The sequence below is a fragment of the Aethalodelphis obliquidens genome, unplaced genomic scaffold (genome assembly GCF_003676395.1).
Source record: "Aethalodelphis obliquidens isolate GAN/ISIS:26980383/991018 unplaced genomic scaffold, ASM367639v1 scaffold17, whole genome shotgun sequence".
Classification (NCBI taxonomy): Eukaryota; Metazoa; Chordata; class Mammalia; order Artiodactyla; family Delphinidae; genus Aethalodelphis; species Aethalodelphis obliquidens.
The window spans coordinates 20909702-20929899 of record NW_020837961.1 but is presented as its reverse complement, the minus strand read 5'-3'; the positions used below and the strand labels follow the sequence as shown (position 1 = coordinate 20929899).

The 20198-nt window shown below is 41.2% G+C and overlaps 1 protein-coding gene across 3 annotated transcripts in view; it reads left to right on the top strand.

Annotated features, from left to right (window-relative positions):
* Positions 1-13575: 13575 nt before the first annotated feature.
* Positions 13576-20198, top strand: part of TBC1D9 (TBC1 domain family member 9) — a 105330-nt gene continuing 98707 nt past the window's right edge. For 2 of the 3 annotated variants that reach the window (XM_027117045.1, XM_027117047.1), the window contains exon 1: positions 13576-13729. In XM_027117045.1, the coding sequence (XP_026972846.1) occupies positions 13600-13729 (130 nt within the window). In that variant the 5' untranslated portion in view covers positions 13576-13599. The remainder of the gene's footprint in view (positions 13730-20198) is intronic. The other variant, XM_027117046.1, reaches the window with a different exon arrangement.

The window sequence follows — 20198 nt, the reverse complement described above, 5'->3', positions numbered from 1 at the left end:
AACAGTGCCAAGGAGGCAGGTGGGAGCTAAGCCAGTCCTGGCTGAGAGTGTCTGATTGCCATTGAAGGGGCTTCCCTGACAAGAGGAAGGGTGTTCGGATGACGAGCAGTCAAAGAGGCAAATGTTCACCCTGAGTATCAGCCATAGGAACCCTCATCATGGAGGGAGATGAATTCCTTTGAAAGTACCACGTTGACAAAGCCACACTTGCCAAGAAAAATCTATCACAACAAATAGATTAGGGAAGAAACATTTAAAATGAAATGGCATTAAATGTTTATATTTTTAACTGTAAAAGGAAGTTCTAGAAGGCTTCAGTTTTCAAAACATGTTAGATTCATCAAAACACTGTGGGGCAGCTGGGCTAATAGATGGCCCTCCTGCTGCCTGAACCTGGGCCTCCACTGTTTAGGAAACACTGTGTCTGCATTGGCAGCTGCAGAGGGTAGATTACCACAAGTTTTACATAGGAGCCCTGCATCTCTTTTAAAGGGGGGAATTCAGAGTCATTTGCATTGTCCCGTTTCCCTTTCAAGTCTGAGCAAGTGCTAGGGTAACCACTGACCCTTTCATACATTCTCACAACTCTTTTCAGGGTCAATTCTACACATAGATAAGAACGTGGAACATAAACAGATCTTCCTCCACCCAGACTCGTCCTTGCACACTTGGAGAGAAAGAGCCCTTAACTGCGGTCCTGACCTTCAGTTAATTCTGCATACTAAAGAAGCATCAAAGAAATCTTTGGAGTACAGATGCAAAGCCATGTTACCTCAAAATAACACTTAGCCATGGGAATAAAGGATGTCTCTCTGTCCATATATATTAATAGGCAGAGATTAATATTTGGAAAGATGTTTACCAGAAGACCAATTGTTATCTCTAAGTGGTGATATTTTGGGAAACTTTCTTTCTCACTTATACTTTTCTATCATGTTCATTTTTTATAATAAACATTTGTTATTTTAATAATCTGAAAAATTAAACTATTTTATTCTTGGGGAAAAATAAGTACTATTGTGTCTGTTGAAATCCCTAAAATGTAATAAAAATGCAAAGTCACATTACTATTCCACCCAAAATAACAGTGAGAGATACTTTCATACAAAATATTAGATAATGTTGTGGAGAAATGGATGCTGTCCCATGCTGCTGGGGAAAGGATTAGATACAATCTTTCTGGAGAGTAATTTGCCAATGTGTGTTAAGAACACTAAAAAGGTACATTCCCAATGCTCATAACAGCACTACTTACAATAGCCAAGACCTGAAAACAACCTAAGTGTCCATCAACAGATGAATGGATAAAGAAGATGTAGTATATATATAAAATGGAATATTACTCAGCCATAAAAAAGAATGAAATATTGTCTTTGGCAGCAACCTGGGTGGACTTAGAGAATATCGTACTAAGTGAAATAAGTCAGACAAAGAAAGAGAAATATTATATATCACTTATATGTAGAATCTAACAAATAATACAAATGAATCTCTTTACAAAACAGAAATAGACTCACAGACATAGAAAACAAACTTATGGTTACCAAAGGGAAAAAGGGAGGGGGAGAGAGATAAATTAGGAGTACTGTATGGGATTAACAGATACACACTACTATGTATAAAATAGATAAGCAACAAGGATTTACTGTTTAACACAGGCAACAATATTCAATATCTTGTAATAAACTATAATGGAAAATAATGTGAAAAAATATATATGTAACTGAATCATTTTGCTGTATACTTGAAACGAACGCAATATTGTAAATCAACTATACTTCAATAAAAAATAAAATATAATTTTCCATCTAAAAAATGATGCATCCTAGGGGGAGGAGCTTCAAGATGGCGGAAGCGTAAGACGCGGAGATCACCTTCCTCTCTACAAATACATCAGAAATACATCTACATGAGGAACAACTCCTACAGAACACCTACTGAACGCTGGCAGAAGACCTCACACCTCCCAAAAGGCAAGAAACTCCCCACGTACCTGGGTAGGGCAAAAGAAAAAAGAATAAACAGAGACAAAAGAACAGGGACGGGACCTGCACCAGTGGGAGGGAGCTGTGAAGGAGAAAAGCTTTCCACACACTAGGAAGCCCCTTCGCGGGCGGAGACTGCGGGTGGCGGAGGGGGGAAGCTTCGGCGCCGCGGAGGAGAGCACAGCAACAGGGGTGCGGAGGGCAAAGCAGAGAGATTCCCCGCACGGAGGGTCGGTGCCGACCAGTACTCACCAGGCTGAGAGGCTTGTCTGCTCACCCGCCGGGGCGGGCGGGGCTGGGAGCTGAGGCTCGGGCTTCGGTCGGAGCGCCGGGAGAGGACTGGGGTTGGCGGCGTGAACACAGCCTACAGGGGGTTAGTGCGCCACGGCTAGGCGGGAGGGAGTCCGGGGAAAAGTCTGGAGCTGCCGAAGAGGCAAGGGACTTTTTCTTCCCTCTTTGTTTCCTGGTGCGTGAGGAGAGGGGATGAAGAGCGCCGCGTAAAGGAGCTCCAGAGACGGGCGCGAGCCGCGGCTAAAAGCGCGGACCCCAGAGACGGGCCTGAGACGCTAAGGCTGCTGCTGCCGCCACCAAGAAGCCTGTGTGCGAGCACAGGTCACTATCCACACCCGCCTTCCGGGGGAGCCTGTGCAGCCCGTCACTGCCAAGGTGCCGGGATCCAGGGACAACTCCCCCGGGAGAACGCACGGCGCGCCTCAGGCCGGTGCAACGTCACGCCGGCCTCGGCCGCAGCAGGCCCGCCCCGCGCTCCGTGCCCCTTCCTCCCCCCACCCCCGGCCTGAGTGAGCCAGAGCCGCTAAATCAGCGGCTCCTTTAACCCCTTCCTGTCTGAGCGAAGAACAGACGCCCTCCCGCGACTTACACGCAGAGGCGGGGCCAAATCCAAAGCTGAACCCTGAGAGCTGTGAGAACAAAGAAGAGAAAGGGAAATCTCTCCCAACAGCCTCAGGAGCAGTGGATTAAATACCCACAATCAACTTCATGTACCCTGCAACTGTGGAATACCTGAATAGACAACGAATCATCCCAAATTGAGGAGGTGGACTTTGGGAGCAATGATACATATATATTTTTTTCCCTTTTTCTCTTTTTGTGAGTGTGTATGTGTATGCTTCTCTGTGTGATTTTGTCTGTATAGCTTCGCTTTTACCATTTGACCTAGGGTTCTGTCTGTCCGTTTTTTTTTTTCTTTTACTTTTAAAAAATGTTTTCTTAATAATTGTTTTATTTTAATAACTATATTTTATTTTACTTTATTTTATTTTTTCTTTCTTTCTTTCCTTCCTTCCTTCCTTCCTTCCTTCCTTCCTTCCTTCCTTCCTTCTTTCTTTCTTTCAAACTTTCTTTCATTTTTTCTCCCTTTTATTCTGAGCCGTGTGGAGGACAGGCTCTTGGTGCTCCAGCCAGGCTTCAGGGCTGTGCCTCTGAGGTGGGAGAGCGAAGTTCAGGACACTAGTCCACAAGAGACCTCCCAGCTCCATGTAATAACAAACAGCGAAAATCTCCCAGAGATCTCCATCTCAACACCAGCAGCCAGCTTCACTCAACGACCAGCAAGCTACAGTGCTGGACACCCTATGCCAAACAACTAGCAAGACAGGAACACAGCCCCACCCATTAGCAGAGAGACTGCCTAAAATCATAATAAGGCCACAGACACCTCAAAACACACCACCAGATGTGGACCTGCCCACCAGAAAGACAAGATCCAGCCTCATCCACCAGAACACAGGCACTAGTCCCCTCCACCAGGAAACCTACACAACCCACTGAACCAACCTTAGCCACTGGGGACAGACACCAAAAACAACAGGAACTATGAACCTGCAGCCTGTGAAAAGGAGACCCCAAACACAGTAACTTAAGCAAATGAGAAGACAGGGAAACACACAACAGACGAAGGAGCAAGGAAAAAACCCACAAGACCTAACAAATGAAGAGGAAATAGGCAGTCTACCTGAAAAAAAATTCAGAATAATGATAGTAAAGATGATCCAAAATCTTGGAAATAGAATGGAGAAAATACAAGAAAGGTTTAACAAGGACCTAGAAGAACTAAAGAGCAAACAAACAGTGATGAACAACACAATAAATGAAATTAAAAATTCTCTAGAAGGGATCAATAGAAGAATAACTGAGGCAGAAGAACGGATAAGTGACCTGGAAGATAAAATAGTGGAAATAACTACTGCAGAACAGAATAAAGAAAAAAGAATGAAGAGAATTGAGGACAGTCTCAGGCACCAACATTCGAATTATAGGGGTCCTAGAAGAAGGAGAGAAAAAGAAAGGGACTGAGGAAATATTTGAAGAGATTATAGTTGACAACTTCCCTAATATGGGAAAGGAAATAGTTAATCAAGTCCAGGAAGCACAGAGAGTCCCATACAGGATAAATCCAAGGAGAAACACTCCAAGACACATATTAATCAAACCATCAAAAATTAAGTACAAAGAAAAAATATTAAAAGCAGCAAGGGAAAAACAACAAATAACACACAAGGGAATCCCCATAAGGTTAACAGCTGATCTTTCAGCAGAAACTCTGCAAGCCAGAAGGGAGTGGCAGGACATATTTAAAGTGATGAAGGAGAAAAACCTACAGCTTCAGGGGGTCCCAATGCAGCCGTAAAGATAGTCACATAGAGATGATTTGATCAGATCTAATCTCTAATGCAGCACTGTTTCATCTAACCACCAACCAGCTAACTTTATTTAGAATTCTGTGATTTTCTATTGGCACATCTGAGATAGATTTTAAATTTAGATTTTGTGCTAAAACCCAAGACCACAGTTTGTAGACAAAGATGCATTTGTTAGGTATTCTTTTTTTTTTTCAGTATGTGCCTTCCACCTCAGTGTTCTTTAGGTGAGTGAGGGGTGGCTCTGTGTAAGGGAAGAAAGCAGAAATTATGTTTTTAAAACTTCCGTTCAGGGACAGAATGTCTCAGCTTTCAATTTGATTGACTGAGTCATTCCCATTAAAAGCAAAGTGTAATTTTCATTGGAATAGAAATCAGTGTGATTTAACACATTTCTTTTTATGGAAGATTGCATTTCACAGCCTATAAGAGGATTGCAAGTTCCAAAAAAAAAAAAAAAAAAAGCAAAATTCTCACCAGTACAGTTTTATGATGAAAATGCCTATTTAGGTCTGTATTTTACAGAAGAAATAAAAGACATCATAGAAGGGCAGGACATCCTGTAAAAGAAACCTCAGTGATAAATGCTTAAGGAGAGTGCTGAGAACCTTGGGACAAATAAATAGCGAGTTATTTTTCGCCTTTTCCTCAATTCTGATAAAGGTAGCTCGACAGCCAATTCTCATGCTTATCCTTTGGGAATTAAGTGATCGGTACTCTGTTATTTCTCCTTTAGTGCAGTGAATAAGTTCATTTTCTCATTTCATGTTTTATACCTAAAGTTTTTCAAAGACTTTTGACTATTCAGATCATATAAATTTTATGATCCGTAATCTTGTTTGAAAGCTCTGAGAGGCTGGAAATTAAAATATAATTGATCAGTTAGAGGGCTTTGGTAGTAAGTTGTTCTTTTGTGTTAGTACTGGTGCCTAGATATTCTTTCTTATAAATCATTTAGTCATACACATATAAAAATGTTTGAAGATTTGAGATTCAAGATAGACTATAGTATTTCTCCAATGAGAATGTTGTCAGTGTAATAGAAAGAGAGCTGAGTTGTATTATTCTGAAAAGGAAACTGCAATTTTCCCCTGAGGTTGTTTTTTAGATTTTTAAAATTTAATTGATTTAAACTGAAAAAAACCCCTCACAGTTCACCCATTTCTCCCACCTGGTAACCCTCACCTCTTGCTGCCACCAGTCTGTTCTCTGTATCTATGAGCTTGGGTTTTGTTTGTTTGTTTTCTTAATTCCACATATAAGAGAGATCATATGGTATTTCTCTGTCTCACTTATTTCACTTAGCCTAATACCCTTGAGATGTAAAATTAGGTTGTTTGAGACTTTTCTTATTTCTTGAGGTGGGCATTTATTACCATTAACTTCCCTCTTGGGACTGCTTTTGCTGTATCCCATACATTTTGATATGTTATGTTACCATTTTCTTTTGTCTTAAGGTATTTTTTTTTTTTTTTTTTGGTACGCGGGCATCTCACCGCTGTGGCCTCTCCCATGGCGGAGCACAGGCTCCAGACGCGCCGGCCCAGCGGCCATGACTCACGGGCCCAGACGCTGCACGGCATGTGGGGTCCTCCCAGACCGGGGCACGAACCCGTGTCCCCTGCATCAGCAGGCTGACTCTCAACCACTGCGCCACCAGGGAAGCCCTGTCTTAAGGTATTTTAAAAATTTCTCTCTTTGATTTCTTCTTTGACCCATTGGTTGCTCAGTAGCATATTATTTAATCTCCACATATTTGCAAATTTTCCAGTTTTCTAGTTTCATACCACTGCGGTTGGAAAAGATGCTTGATGTGATCAATCTCCTTAAATTTAAGTAAGACTTGTTTTGTAGCCGAATATATAATCTATCCTGGAGAATGTTCCTGTACACTTGAAAAGGATGTATATTCTGCTGCTGTGAGATAGAATGTTCCATAAATATGGTATAACATGTAGTTTGTATCCAAATTTTCCTTATTGATTTTCTGTCTGGATGATCTATCCATTGATGGAAGTGGGGTATTAAGAGTCCTGAACTATTATTGTATTGCTATGTATTTCTTCTTTTAGGTCTGTAAATATTTGCTGTATATATTTTGTTTTGTTTTTCTTTTTCTTTTTTAATTTATTTATTTTCCTTGCACTGGTCTTAGTTGCAGCATGCAGGATCTCCATTGCAGCAGGCAGGATCTTTAGTTGCAGCATGTGGACTCAGTTGCAGCATGCAGGTGTCTTAGTTGTGGCATGCAAACTCTTAGTTGCAGCATGCACGTGGAATCTAGTTCCCTGACCAGGGATCCAATGCGGGCCCCCTGCATTGGGAGCTTGGAATCTTACCCACTGGCCCACCAGGGAAGTCCCTGCTCCATATATTTTGGTACCCCTAAATTTAGTGCCTAACTAATTACAAATGTTATATCTTCTTGTTGGATTGACCCCTTTATCAATATGTAGCACATTTCTTTTTCTCTTATTATAGTCTTTGTTTTAAAGTCTATTTTGTCTGGTATTAGTATAGCTACTCCAGCTTTCTTTTGATTTCCATTTAAATGGAATATCTTTTTCCATACCTTCTCTTTCAATCTTTTATCTAAAGTGTGTCTCTTTTAGGCAGCATCTATGTGGGTTTTGGTTTTTTTGAGTTTTTTTAATCCATTCGGCCACTCCATGTCTTACATTAGAGCATTTAGTCCATTTACATTTAAAGTAATTATTGATAGGTCATGTGCTTATTGCTATTTTGGGAATTGCTTTCTAGCTGCTTTTGTTTCGTTCCTCACTGTTCCTTTCTTCTCTTTCTCTCTTCCTTTGTAATTTGATGACTTTCTTTAGTGGTACGCTTACATTCCTTTCTCTTTATCTTTTCTGTATTTACTACAGGTTTTGCTTTGTGGTTACCATGAGGCTTACATATAACAACTTATATCTATAAAAGTCTATTTTAAGTTGATAACAACTTAATTTTGATCCCATTCTAAAGCTCAACATTTTTACTCCCCGACATTTTAGGAAGTCTTGAAATAGAAAATCTGAATAAAATTTTCTTTCATAAAAACATATGGATGCAAATAAAATTTTATTTCAAAAAGGTCAATAAAAATATTAATTCTTACCCTAGAAGGAAAAAAGTTTGTATTCTTCTATTTTAAAAATAGAAAAAACCTATTTGTTAGGTTTATAGACATGTGTGCAGTTAAAAAAACAAAACAAAACACTACTGTTACCTTGATATCAATGTTCCAAACTCCTTTTTACCTATATTTACATGTTTGGTACTAGTACCTGTGGTGATTTAAGAAATACTATTCATAGTGGGTTTTGTGTGTGTGTGTGTGTGTGTGTGTGTGCGCGTGTGTGTGTGTTTCATGAGAGAGAAAATGGACAAATGAGTCACTGGCAAAAGAACAGCATGACTATGTGGGGGAAAAAAGAACTTCATCCCTAAAAGGAATGAGGAGGCTACTTGAGGCTACTTTACAATCATCAGGGTCCAAAACTATATACCACATGAAAGAGTGTTTGCCTTCATTGATGTGGCTGCTTGGCTTATGTAGAAGAGGGGAGACTTCAGACATTTCCCAGCTAGTAGAGTATTTGAAGGCCAAGTCCACTCTCAGACTGACTCATTTTATAATACAAATGATCTTTAAGTGAGAATTTTTGAAGTATCAGTTGCACAAAATATGCGTACATACATAGCTGCCATGTTTTGGTCATCTGACCAAATGGCAGCGGTCATAAGCTGGGCAACAACCTGGTCATTGGATGAAAAGGTACAGTGAGCCCATCAATTTCTCTCTCATGAGTTATGGCTATGAAATACCTAGATAAACTGTTTAGTTAATGGTGGGAGCTATAGCTTGAAAGCAATAACAGAAAGATAAATCCAGAGAGGATCTCATGAGTTATGAGGGAACAGAAACTATGGGTAAGGAGAAGAGGTTGGTTGGTGGAGAAAAGATGCTAGAACAAATATAGAGAGAGAAGCAGAGATTCAGAGAGAGTGAGAGAGACAGAGGCAGAGACACAAACTGGTCCCAGAACTTCCTGAAGGGCTCTGGTCCTAATTTAGTCTATTTAAGCCTTACAATAACCTCTCTCTCTTTTTTTTTTTTAAGGTAAATTAAATGACCTCTGACCTTAATTATCAAAAGCGTCAAACCACTAGGTTTCTTAGCATTAAACAAAACAAAATATGTTATATCTATGTAATATAAAATTACAACCAAGAAAATATAGTCATTAAAAAACAAATTGTAAAAAAAAAAAAAAGAAAGAAAGGGAAAGAAAGAGATTGTCAAAAGTAGGTTTTCCATTAGATCTCTTGTGCAGGCTTGCCTACAGCCCAGTCACCTTATTCTGGTAACAGTTCTCTGATATTCTTTTAGGGAGTATTCCACATCTTCTGACCCCTCCCCTCTGTCACCACCTTCCCAGGGTAAGCATGTGACTCAGTTCTAGCCAGTCAGTGGATCCCAACACCCAGACCACAGTGATAGATAATGGCCATGAAAACATTATATAAATAGAAATTATTTTAATTCTTGAGAAAAAATGTGACAAATAATGTGTGCAGAAAGAAGGAAAACTTGCAGTTAAGTTTGGGGTCATAATAGTTTCCTAAACAATAAGACCAACTTCCAAGTCAAGTCCCTTCCCTTTTCTGAGCTTCAGTTTCCTTGTATACAAAATGAGGAGCTCAGCATAACTGTACTCAGCGTCTCTTAAAAGTCCTTTCCTTTCTAAATCTCTAAACTTTTCTGAAGTTTAGAAACTCAGGAGTCTTGTAAGTGTTTCCTTTTTGGGCATTTATAGAGGCCCCGGTGCTAGGCCTGGGGATATAAGAATGATCTCACAGTCTTGGCCTCAGGGAACTTGCAGTGGATGAGCGTGAAGTAGGCAAAGTGTCTACTCACCCTTCCATGTGGTCTAAGTTCTTTACCTGTCACTCTTTCCCAGTCATTACAAGGTGCCATTTTCAATGACAGTTACTCAGAAAACAAACCTCTGCTAATACTTTGCTTCATTTTTCTCCCCCGGAGAAGTTGTTATCTTGGTTTCTTCTTTGATTCCAGGAACAGAGATGCATTTGACAGAGGTCATCTGGCCACAGTTTCTCTAACATGAAGAGAAATAACGTTTTACTCAGTTTTGATTTCCTGGGCATCTCAGAATTCAAAGGTGGAGTGATCCACTGAATGGAGGCAAGGTAGAACTATTACATATCAAAGCTAGTCTGCAGAATCTTTTCCCTCAAATCCCGCTCTAGTTAAGGATGGTCCTGGCTGCAGATCTGTTCAGCCACTTACAGCTGATAGAACTATTAACTCCATTACTTGCAGACTAGATGGTTGTGGTGACTGGTTGACCTAGTTTTTCCAGTTGGAGTCGCAACTCAGATCCATTGTGAAGGTCTCTATATCAGATATCAGAGCTACTGCAAAGGCTTGCATCTTTGAAACAATGTTAATGTTAATCTTCCCTGTCTCAACTGGTTACCCTTCTCCTTCTACCTCACTGGATACTAGAAATCCCAAACACCCTCCTAGAAATATTGCCCTTCCAGGTTGGACAGGGAAGGTCTGGGCATTGAAAAAAAAAAAAAAAAAGTCCTCATTGACATGTTACCTTCAGCATCTAGAAGGCAAGGGAAGGAGTTGGCTTCTTCAGCATTTTATTAATCTGCTGGGTGAATTCTCTCTGCTGAAACGAGAACTGAATTTCCTACTGGCCTGACCACTCCTGATGCTGCTGGGCAAGGGGAGGGTTATTAGGACTAGTGTGCTGCAGCCTTCACGCCCTTACTTCTGGGAGAACTGGGCCATGATGCTGTAGGCACTGCAGTTGGGAGGTGGGTGCGGGCAGAAATAAAATCCCTAAGACTCCATGGTGTTTCCAAGGGTAGGCAAGTCCCTAGAAGACAAAGTAGAGGACTTACTGGGAAAGGGGTGAGGATACGGAGGAAAATACACCACTGTGAAGGTGATAGAGCAGGAAAGATGGAAACATGTAGGAATGGGGATGAGAGTTGCCAAAGACAAATTTACTACCCTCGCAATTTTGCTTCAATCACATCTGCCCACTAAGTAGTAAACCCACTGATTGCTCCAAAGTGGTCCATCAGAACCCTATTGGAGTAGAATTTTTCCATGGGGGTGGGGGGCAGTAGGAGATCTCAACTGACATAAAGACTGTGAAGTCACTTACTGCTATCTTATCTAGGCATCTGTCGAATGCCTCTTTAAGTGGTTTGAGACAATCCTTGGGCTTAAAACCAATGGGAATGAATTGAAAGCTAAAAACACCTATTTTACTGAGAAACTGGTTGGATTAATTAGGTTCTTTATCTGTTATTTCTAGTTTGGGCATATTTGATTGTCTTTTTTTTTTTTAAACAAAGCCACATTTTAATAAGTGAGCTGTTAACAGTATGGGACCGGCAAACTGCCGTAAACTGCTTGTAATTTCTTTGGTTCTTTGCAGTGTTCTTTTACCATAGGTTATCACAATTCATGATCATAACGGAACCCCTGATTTCCTGGACAGAATGTGCTCTAAATCATCCAAAACACCCCAAACACCCCCCCCCCGAAAATAGCTAAGGACTTAAATTGTTTTCTTCTTTCCTCTTGGTGTCCAATCTTGTTCTCAAAGCAAATTTTTGTAAGTTTTTTTTTATTATCAATTTTACATTTTAATCTTCATGAAGGCAGAGATTTTGGTATGTTATGTTCACTTGTTATGCTCAGGGCCTAGAGTTGAGTAGACATTCAATAATTACACTTTGAATGAATGAGTGAATGAACGCATAAATTATATAAGTAAGTACCATTTTAGCACCAACAGATAAAAAGTGCTAAGTTAAGATCACACTTTAGGGCTAAGGTAGAGATGTCTAGCCACAGCTTCGAGCAGTATGATAAGGACACTCCAAAAGACAGTATGAAGGTACTTAGTGGAGTTTTAAAAAATGCTAATCATATAAAATAAAAGGATGTCTATGGAAGCACTTCAAAATATTAATATTATATAAATATAAAATTAATAATTTTACATATGTATGATTTGCAATCTTATTGTTTATTTTTTGAAATTTGCAGTAGATTTTCATGACTGAAGGCACTGTACCTTGACCAAAGGTGCCAAATGACATTTTTGAGTCTGTGTTAAAAATATGACGTCTCCACAAATGCCTAGAGATGTAAAATGTTTCCTAAAGAGGCAGAAGATCAGTCAGTGTGATAATGTGAAGGGAGACTTCCATTTCTCCAGAGCCCACCAGGTAGGACACCAACAGGTACAGAGGCAGCCTCTTTAAAATGGCTGGGACGCGCTCCCTCGCCCATTTGAAGGAATTCAGCAATCCAAGTGCGAGACACATAAGTAAAAAATTTGAAGTTCCCACAAGAAAGTCTCATTTGAATGCTTTGCTCATTGGGAAAGGGAGAAGTCCCTAGGATTGTAGAGCTTCCGCGACAAAGCAGAGCTTAGTAAATTCCCATCATCTGGGAAGAGGAGACTCTTTTTGCTCAGCTATCTGAAGATCTGGGTGTAAAAAAGAAGTGAGGAAAAGGTCATCAGATACTTAGGTGGATGGGCTGTGATCACCACAAAGAGACTCGAAATACCGGGGGAAAGCAAAACTGTCTAGGGATAAGGATGGCCTGGGTTGTGTGTCTCTAATTTCAATAATTCTTAAAACAAATTTAAATCCATCTATTAAGTGTGGATAAATCCTTGAATTCTGCCATGTCCTGTCCTCGAAGAGCCAGACGCCTCATATAGGGACAGCTGTGGTATGAATTAGTTGCTCTAAGCTTCTGGGCTGCTTCCAACTTCGCTATTGCTCATGCCCTACAGGTCAAGGAAAGAAGTGATGTAATGCACTTAGCTGGGCCATTTAATTACCATGGAATGCAGAGGGGGCGGGGTTACAGGCGATGACACGTTTGACGCATGACTTGCCCTAGGGATGCAGGAAACAAAAACATCGACAACCATTGGCTGCGTCCACTTACGACCCGGGTCTCCAGCTCCAAGTCTGGAACCTTGAAACGCATTTCTTGGGAACAGGGGTGGCGCTAGCCTACCGAGCGTCAACCATAAACACACATAGCGCGCGCGCGCGCGCGCCCGCACACACACACACACACACACCCACCCACCGAGGTCCTCCCTGCTGGGATGGGCGTGGGGCCGAGTGCTCGCCACCCGGTCCCCAGAAGGTTCCCCCAAAGCCAGCCGCTGCGGCCCGGCTCGGCGCGCAGGGCCCGGGGAGGATTCGCGTCCGCGGAAGCTGGTGTCACTCGGGCTAGCTCCTAGCGAGCCGCGCTGTCGTCATTCATTCGCAGTGTCCGGATCGTCCTTCCAGCTGGGAGCTGGGCTTCACCGAGGGTGCGAGCGGCCCCAACGCGAAATGTTAACGCGCGAGGGCTCTGAGCTGCTAGAGACGGAGGCGGCCCGGACCCTGGGTGGGCGCTGAGGGAGCAGCCGCGTCCCAGCCCAGCTCTGCCCGACCCGCGGGGTCGAATCAGCTGGCGGCGCCCGCAGCCCTGCTCGGGGCCGAGCCGGATCCCGGGACTGAGCCATACCACTTCCTCCTTCTCCCGCTCCCCTTCCTTCTCCTCCTCCCGCCGCCGTGGGCCCCGGCCGGGCTGCGGAGCGAAGAGCCTGGGCGTCTGCGGCCGCGGGCTCGCGGAAGGCGGCGGCGCCGGGGAGAGGATGCTGCTCGCGGTGCCCGCGTCCTCGCCATCCTCCCCGGCCGCCCGCGGGGGCTTTGTTGTGACCCGGGCGCCGCGGGCCGCCCCGTGGTGAAGTCGCTCTCCGCCGCCGCACCTAGCTGGCGGGCTGGCGAGCGGACGGGCGGGCGCGCGTGTGCCCGGGAGTGCGCGCCGGTGCACGCGGGACCCGACCTGCCGCCCCATTGTGCGTGCGCCCTCGGCGCCCAGGAACATGTGGGTGAACCCCGAAGAGGTGCTGCTGGCCAACGCGCTGTGGATCACGGAGAGGGCCAACCCCTACTTCATCCTGCAGCGGAGGAAGGGGCATGCGGGCGATGGTGGCGGCGGCGGCGGACTGGCGGGTAAGGATCCGCGGCCGGTCTCTGCGGGAGGGGGGCCGGGAGCTGCGGCGCCGCCCGCCGCTCTGGGCTGCGGGCACCCGAGAGACGCCGCCCTGTCCCTTGGGGCTAGGCGACCCGCCCGCTTTGCTGCGTGGAAAGCATCAGGAGTCGTAATTTTCAGACTGAAAGAGATGCTTCTTTTCTCACCCTGTCAGGCGATGGGGCCCTTCATGTACCGGGCGCCCCATAAGTGGGTGATGTTTATGATAATGGAGATGAGTGAGTCTGGGGAGGGGGGAGCATCAGTCCTTAGGAATTGAATGCGGTACTTCCCCTCTCCCCCTTTTAAAATATACTGCTTTCTGTATGGACAAGAGAGGGGAAGGGCGGTTAATTTTTACTTGATTCTCTTTTGGTAATGGCAGGATCAGGTATAAAATGCTCTTTTGTTTCCAGGGAAGCAATCAGTAAGGAGCTGGTGTGGTCATTTCCTATGTTAGTTACGCCTGAAGAGAAAAGGAAAAAGGAAGGAAAAAGGAATTTTGTTGTTGTTGTTGCATCTAATTAGGCATAACAAAGCAAGTTGTCTGGTTATAAAAAGAATCAGAAGTATAACTGCATTTTAATCATTTTTAACTCAGTCTCTTCCCCAAACCCCCTCACAAGGTATTGTTAATATTGTAACTATTACTAAAACCATGCCATATCATTCCACATGGTAAAATCAGATGCCTATCCCAAGTAGTGCCATATTAGAAAGGTCTTCTTTTATTAAGTAACTAGTTTGCATGGTGGGAGATGACAGATAATCTTGAACTCATACCATACTAGAGAAATTGGACCTTCCCCTCTCCCTCGTGGTTAGAATGAACAGAACTGGGATGCTTTTTAGAACGAAAAAGTTAGCAGAAGGAACAGGAGAGGTTTAACCAGGAAAGATATTGTAGAAAAGAGATGAACCTTGACCTCTGCAGAGTTCAGAATATATCCCTCACCAGGAGCTTGCATGCTAGGTAAATTGGTGCTTTCAAAATGCCCTGCTATGAACTCAAAATTCTTGATATAGTGTGTATGTAGTTGTGATTCTAATTTATGAACTAGTTTTCTCGAGTAAAATTCAAGTGTCACACTGTACAGCACCTACTAGTTTGCTTGCACATCAGGGCACCTCTAGATAATCTGATTTTTCTGCACTTTTTCTACCATAAAAGAAGGGAATCTGCAGAGCTCCAGACTGTGTTCCAGAAATTCTGATTAGTGGCCTAGAATCAGTATTTTCCAGTTCATTTTGTAGAAGTTGTCTAACTATGCACATTAATATGAAACTTGCATATCTAATATTGGTATCAGCCCAGATTGTCCTTTAAGTCTAAAGCAACAATGTAGAGTAGATAGTTTCTTGTATTAACAAAGAACATTTCCTGCCTGGAGATAACCCTTCCCACACCGTCAACTACTAAGTATTTGTTTTCTAGAGTCATTTGCAATAGGTTATAAAAAATAAGAGATGCAGAGCCTTCTTTTTCTAGTTAACTTTTTTATTGCATTCCTACTGACTCTTAGAGCTGTAATTAACTGCAGTCCATTTGGAATCTCATCATCGATGACTTATTTCAGATAAACTTAGCTTCTGAATTGAGAAATCATAGCTATTGCACTTATCGCTAGAATAATTGAAATCATTGAAATGAGTAAAAATATTCCTGCCAACAAAGGCTATTTTCAACCAACGTAGGAAAAATGTTTGCTCAGATTGGTTGGTGCCACATCAAATGTATGAGGGGCATTTTAGAAATCCTTGTACAATGTACAGTATATTCTAATTCTAATGTGGGCTCATTCATGCATTCATTAACTCACTATATCATTTAAAATATTGGTTGGTAACTTCTAAAGTGCCCGTGTCATGAAGCTCACAGCCTAGCAGGAGAAGACACATGCGGATAAAATTATCCTATAAATTAATATAAAATCTCCATTCCGCAGGGTCCCAGCAGAAAACAGAATCCAACCTAGTTCAAGTGAAGAGAATTTAGTGAAAAGACAACCCAGATGAAGGCAGGGTTCCCAGGACCAGTGAAAGGCACAGCAGTGGAGAGCTGTTATAGGTGGCAGGAATGATGCTGCTGGAAGGGTTTGGGCCTCCAGAGAAGCAGCCACCCCAAGGAACACAGACCACAGCAAAAGAGGGTGGGGAGGACATGTCCGACTTCTCTCTTCTCCTCACCTCCCAGCTTCTGCCGTTGCCTCTCCTCTGTGGAACCCAGTAGAAGCTGGCTGGATGGACTGTCCTGGTGATCTAGTGCCTAGGGATCAGCCTCCCAGGGGTGGAACTGGGAGGTGGGGACAAACTGAGAATGACCAGCACTAATGTCAAAAGGAGATGTTACCCCATTCCGGGTAGGGGTAGGTGCAAGGAAGGATTCCCTGTAGAAGAGACCTGGAGCTGAGAACTGAAGAAAGAAAAAGATTGGCCTGTGAGGAGAGGAGGGAAGAGCAGGTGTTGGGTATCCTTTATTGGAGATCTTCTGGAAGATCTCAGGACCTTTATATAATGTGCATTATCTGGACCAGTGCACCATCGTCCACTCATCGAATGGATGAGTGGGAAACCCACTCATTGTGAACTGGTCAGGACTGCTCAATGGTTCACAGTGCTTGTGAACCCTTATAGATTATTACAGCATATTGAGTATAGTTCCCTGTACTATACAGTAGGTCCTTGTTAGTTATCTATTTTATATTTAGTAATGTTTATATGTTAATTCCAAACTCCTAAGTTATCCCTGCCCTCCTTTCCCCTTTGGTAGCCATAAGTTTGTTTTCTGTTGTGAGTCTATTTCTGTGAGTCTATTTCAGTTTTGTAACCAAGTTTTGTAAATAAGGTGTTAGCACAAAAGCTGTAAAAAGATAATGGGCCTCAATGAGGATGCTTGCCCCCCCCCCCCCACCCCGCCGCTTTTCAAGCTATTCTCTTTTTGATTGCAGGCAATATACATGGGTATTGACACAATGAAGTTTTTTTGTTTAATTGTAGATGCATTTGATTTATTTATTAACCCCCTTTAACTGAGATTTCGTACACATACAAAAAAGTGCTCAAAATAGAGATGCAGAGTGCAGTGACTTATCACAAGTGACACCTTGCAACCAACACCTTGTAACCAACACGAGGATAAAAATTGGAACACTGCCAGTACCCTAGAATCCTCTCTTGTGACCCTCTCCCAATCACTACTCACCCTTGCCCAAAGGTAAAAAACAGAAAACCTGTCCTGATGTTTTTTGGTAAACATTTCCTCACTTTCTTTACAGTTTTTCCGACAAAGCGCCTATCTCTAAACACAGTATTTTGGTTTCACCTGTCTTTTTGAGCAAGGAATGAATGGAATAATGGAGTATGTATTCACATGTGTCTGGATTCTTTGCTTTGTGATATTTATGAATGTTGTTGCTTGTGGCTGTAGTTTTTTCATTTCCCTATGCTGTGTGGAAAACTATTATATGAGTATAGCACAATCATTTATCCGCATTTATCCACTGTTTTGTTGGAGGACCTTGGATGGTCCATTTGGGGTCTATGGATAAGGTGGCTGTCATCACTCTTGTTTGTGTTTCTTGGTGCCTGTGGACATGCATTTCTGTTTGGTCTGTACCCAGGAGAGGAATTGCTAGCTCATAGGTTATGTGTATCATCAACTTTAGTAGATAATACCAAACTGGTTTCCAAAGTAGTTGTACCAACATACTCCCACCCACAACATATGGGAATTTCCCTTGCTCCTTATCCTTGCCAACATTGTCAGTCTTTGTAATTTTAGCCTTTCTGGTGGTTTTGCAGCAATATCACATTGTGGAGTTAATTTGCTTTTTCCTTATTGATGAGGTTGAGCACTTTTCCATGTTTATTGGCCATTTGCAATATTTTGTGACATGGTTGTTCAAGTCTCTTGTCCCCTTTGTCATTGGGTTGTTTGTCTTTTTCTTACTGATTTGTAGGTATTTTAAAATATATTCTGGATATGAGCTCACTGTTGGTCGTACGTGTGGCACAGTCTTCATTCTGTTGCTTGCCTATTCACTGTCTTAAGGATGAAAAGAGGTTCTTAATTTTAATAACCAAGTCCTTTACAGATTCTGTTTTCCTTTATGGTTAGTGTTTCATTGTGTTCTGTTCAATAAGTCTTTTCCTACTCTGAGGTTATAAACATAGTCTTCTATATTTTTTTCTAGAAACTTCTCAGTTTTACCCCCCAAATTTATATTTACAATTCACTGGGAATTAATTTTTGCATATTGTGTGAGATGGGGTTAAAGTTTTAAATTAAAATAATTTATGGACCTCCAGTTATCCCAGCATAATTTACTGGTAAGTCCATTCTGTTCCCACTGCCCTATGGGGCTACCTTGTTCATAGTTCAAGTGTCCCAATGTGTGTTTGGGCTCTCTAGTCTATTCCTTTTGTCTATGAGAATATTTTTGCACCAATACCACACTGTAGTTTTATAATACGAGTTTATATTCATTAGATCAAGTCCTCTTATTTTGTTCTTTAAGAGTTTCTTGTCTAGTCTCTGTCTTTTACATTTATGCAACATTTTAGAATCAGCTTATTAAGTTCCACCAAAACAAAACAACAGCAACAACAAAGACTTAAACTGTTGGGATTTTGATTGAGATCACATTGCATTTATTAATAAATTTGGGCAAAATTAATATCTTTATAATATTGAATCTTCTGGTCCATGAACATGGTATATGCCTCTATTTATTTAGAGCTTTCAAAATTTCTTTCAATGATGTTCCATAGTTTTGTCTGTAAACGTCTTTCACATCTTGTATTGGATTTATTCCTAGGTATTTTTTTTACTCTGCTGTATATTGTTTCCGTTTTAAAATTTTATTTTCGAATTCTTTTTTTGCTAACCTATAGAAATATAACTTTAAAAATTGACTTTGTATCCAGAGCCTAGCTAACTTATGAAATGAATTCTAGTAATTTATCTGTAGATTCTTATGTATTTTTTATATACATAATCATATCATCTGAGAAATTTGGTTTTTTTCTAATCTTTATGCTTAAAAATTTTTTCTTTGTCATTTTGCACAGGCAGATTGTACAGTGTTGAATAGAAGTGCTGATAGTACATATCCTTTTCCCTTTTGAGGTCTCGAAAGACTTTCAACATTTATCATTTGTTCATCAACTATGGTGATTTTTGTAGATTTTTTTTTTAATTGAAGTATAGTTGGTTTACAATGTTGTGTTAGTTTCAGGTGTACAGCAAAGTGATTCAGTTTTATATATATTTTTATATATATATATATATATATATTCTTTTTCAGATTCTTTTCCCTTATAGATTATTACAGGATATTGAGTATAGTTCCCTGTACTATACAGTAGGTTCTTGTTAGTTATCTATTTTATATTTAGTAGTGTTTATATGTTAATTCCAAACTCTTAAGTTATCCCTGCCCTCCTTTCCCCTTTGGTAGCCATAAGTTTGTTTTTGTGAGTCTATTTCAGTTTTGTGAATAAGTTCATTTGTGTCATTTTTTTGGATTCCACATGTAAGTGATATCATATGATATTTGTCTTTCTCTGTCTGACTTATTTAACTTGCTATGATAATCTCTAGGTCCATCCATGTTGCTGCAAACGGTATTATTTCATTCTTTTTGTAGCTGAGTAATACTCCATTGTATACATGTACCACATCTTCTTCATCCATTCATCTGTTGATGGACATTTAGGTTGCTCCCATGTCTTGGCTATTGTAAATAGTGCTGCAATGAACATTGAGGTGCATGTATCTTTTCAAATTATAGTTTTCTCCAGATATATGTCCAGGAGTGGACCATATGGTCTACTGGATCATATGGTAACTCTATTTTTAGTTTTTTAAGGAATCTCCATACTATTCTCCACAATGGCTGCACCATGTAGATAATTTTTTTTTCATTTAAAGGGAATTCTTATCCCTAGTTTGCTAAAAGTTTTTAATTATATAGGGCTCCTGAATTGTTTCACATGCTTTTCTATATCTATTAAAGTAATCGTATGATTTTTTCTCTTTTATTCTGTTAGTGTGGTGACATATTAACTGATTTTCAGTTGTTAAATCAAACTTTTATATATAAAATAATCCAACTTGGCTGGGACATGTTATTGGGTTTTTTTATGTGTTTATTTAATATCACTTGCTAATCTTTTATTTAGGATTTTTGCACCCTGATAAATTAGTAGAATTTTCCTATAATTTTTGTTTTTCACAATATCCTTGTCAAATTTTGGTATCAAGATTATACTGGCCTTAAAAATAAGTTGTGGAGTGCTCACTCTTTGTTCTGTTTTCTGGAAGACTTTGTGTGATAGCAGTATTGTTTCACCTTGACACATTGGCAAAACTCACAGGTGAAGTTATCTGGCCTTGAAGTGTTCTTTGTGGGTTTGTTGAATGGTATGACAGCTATTCAAATGTTTAAA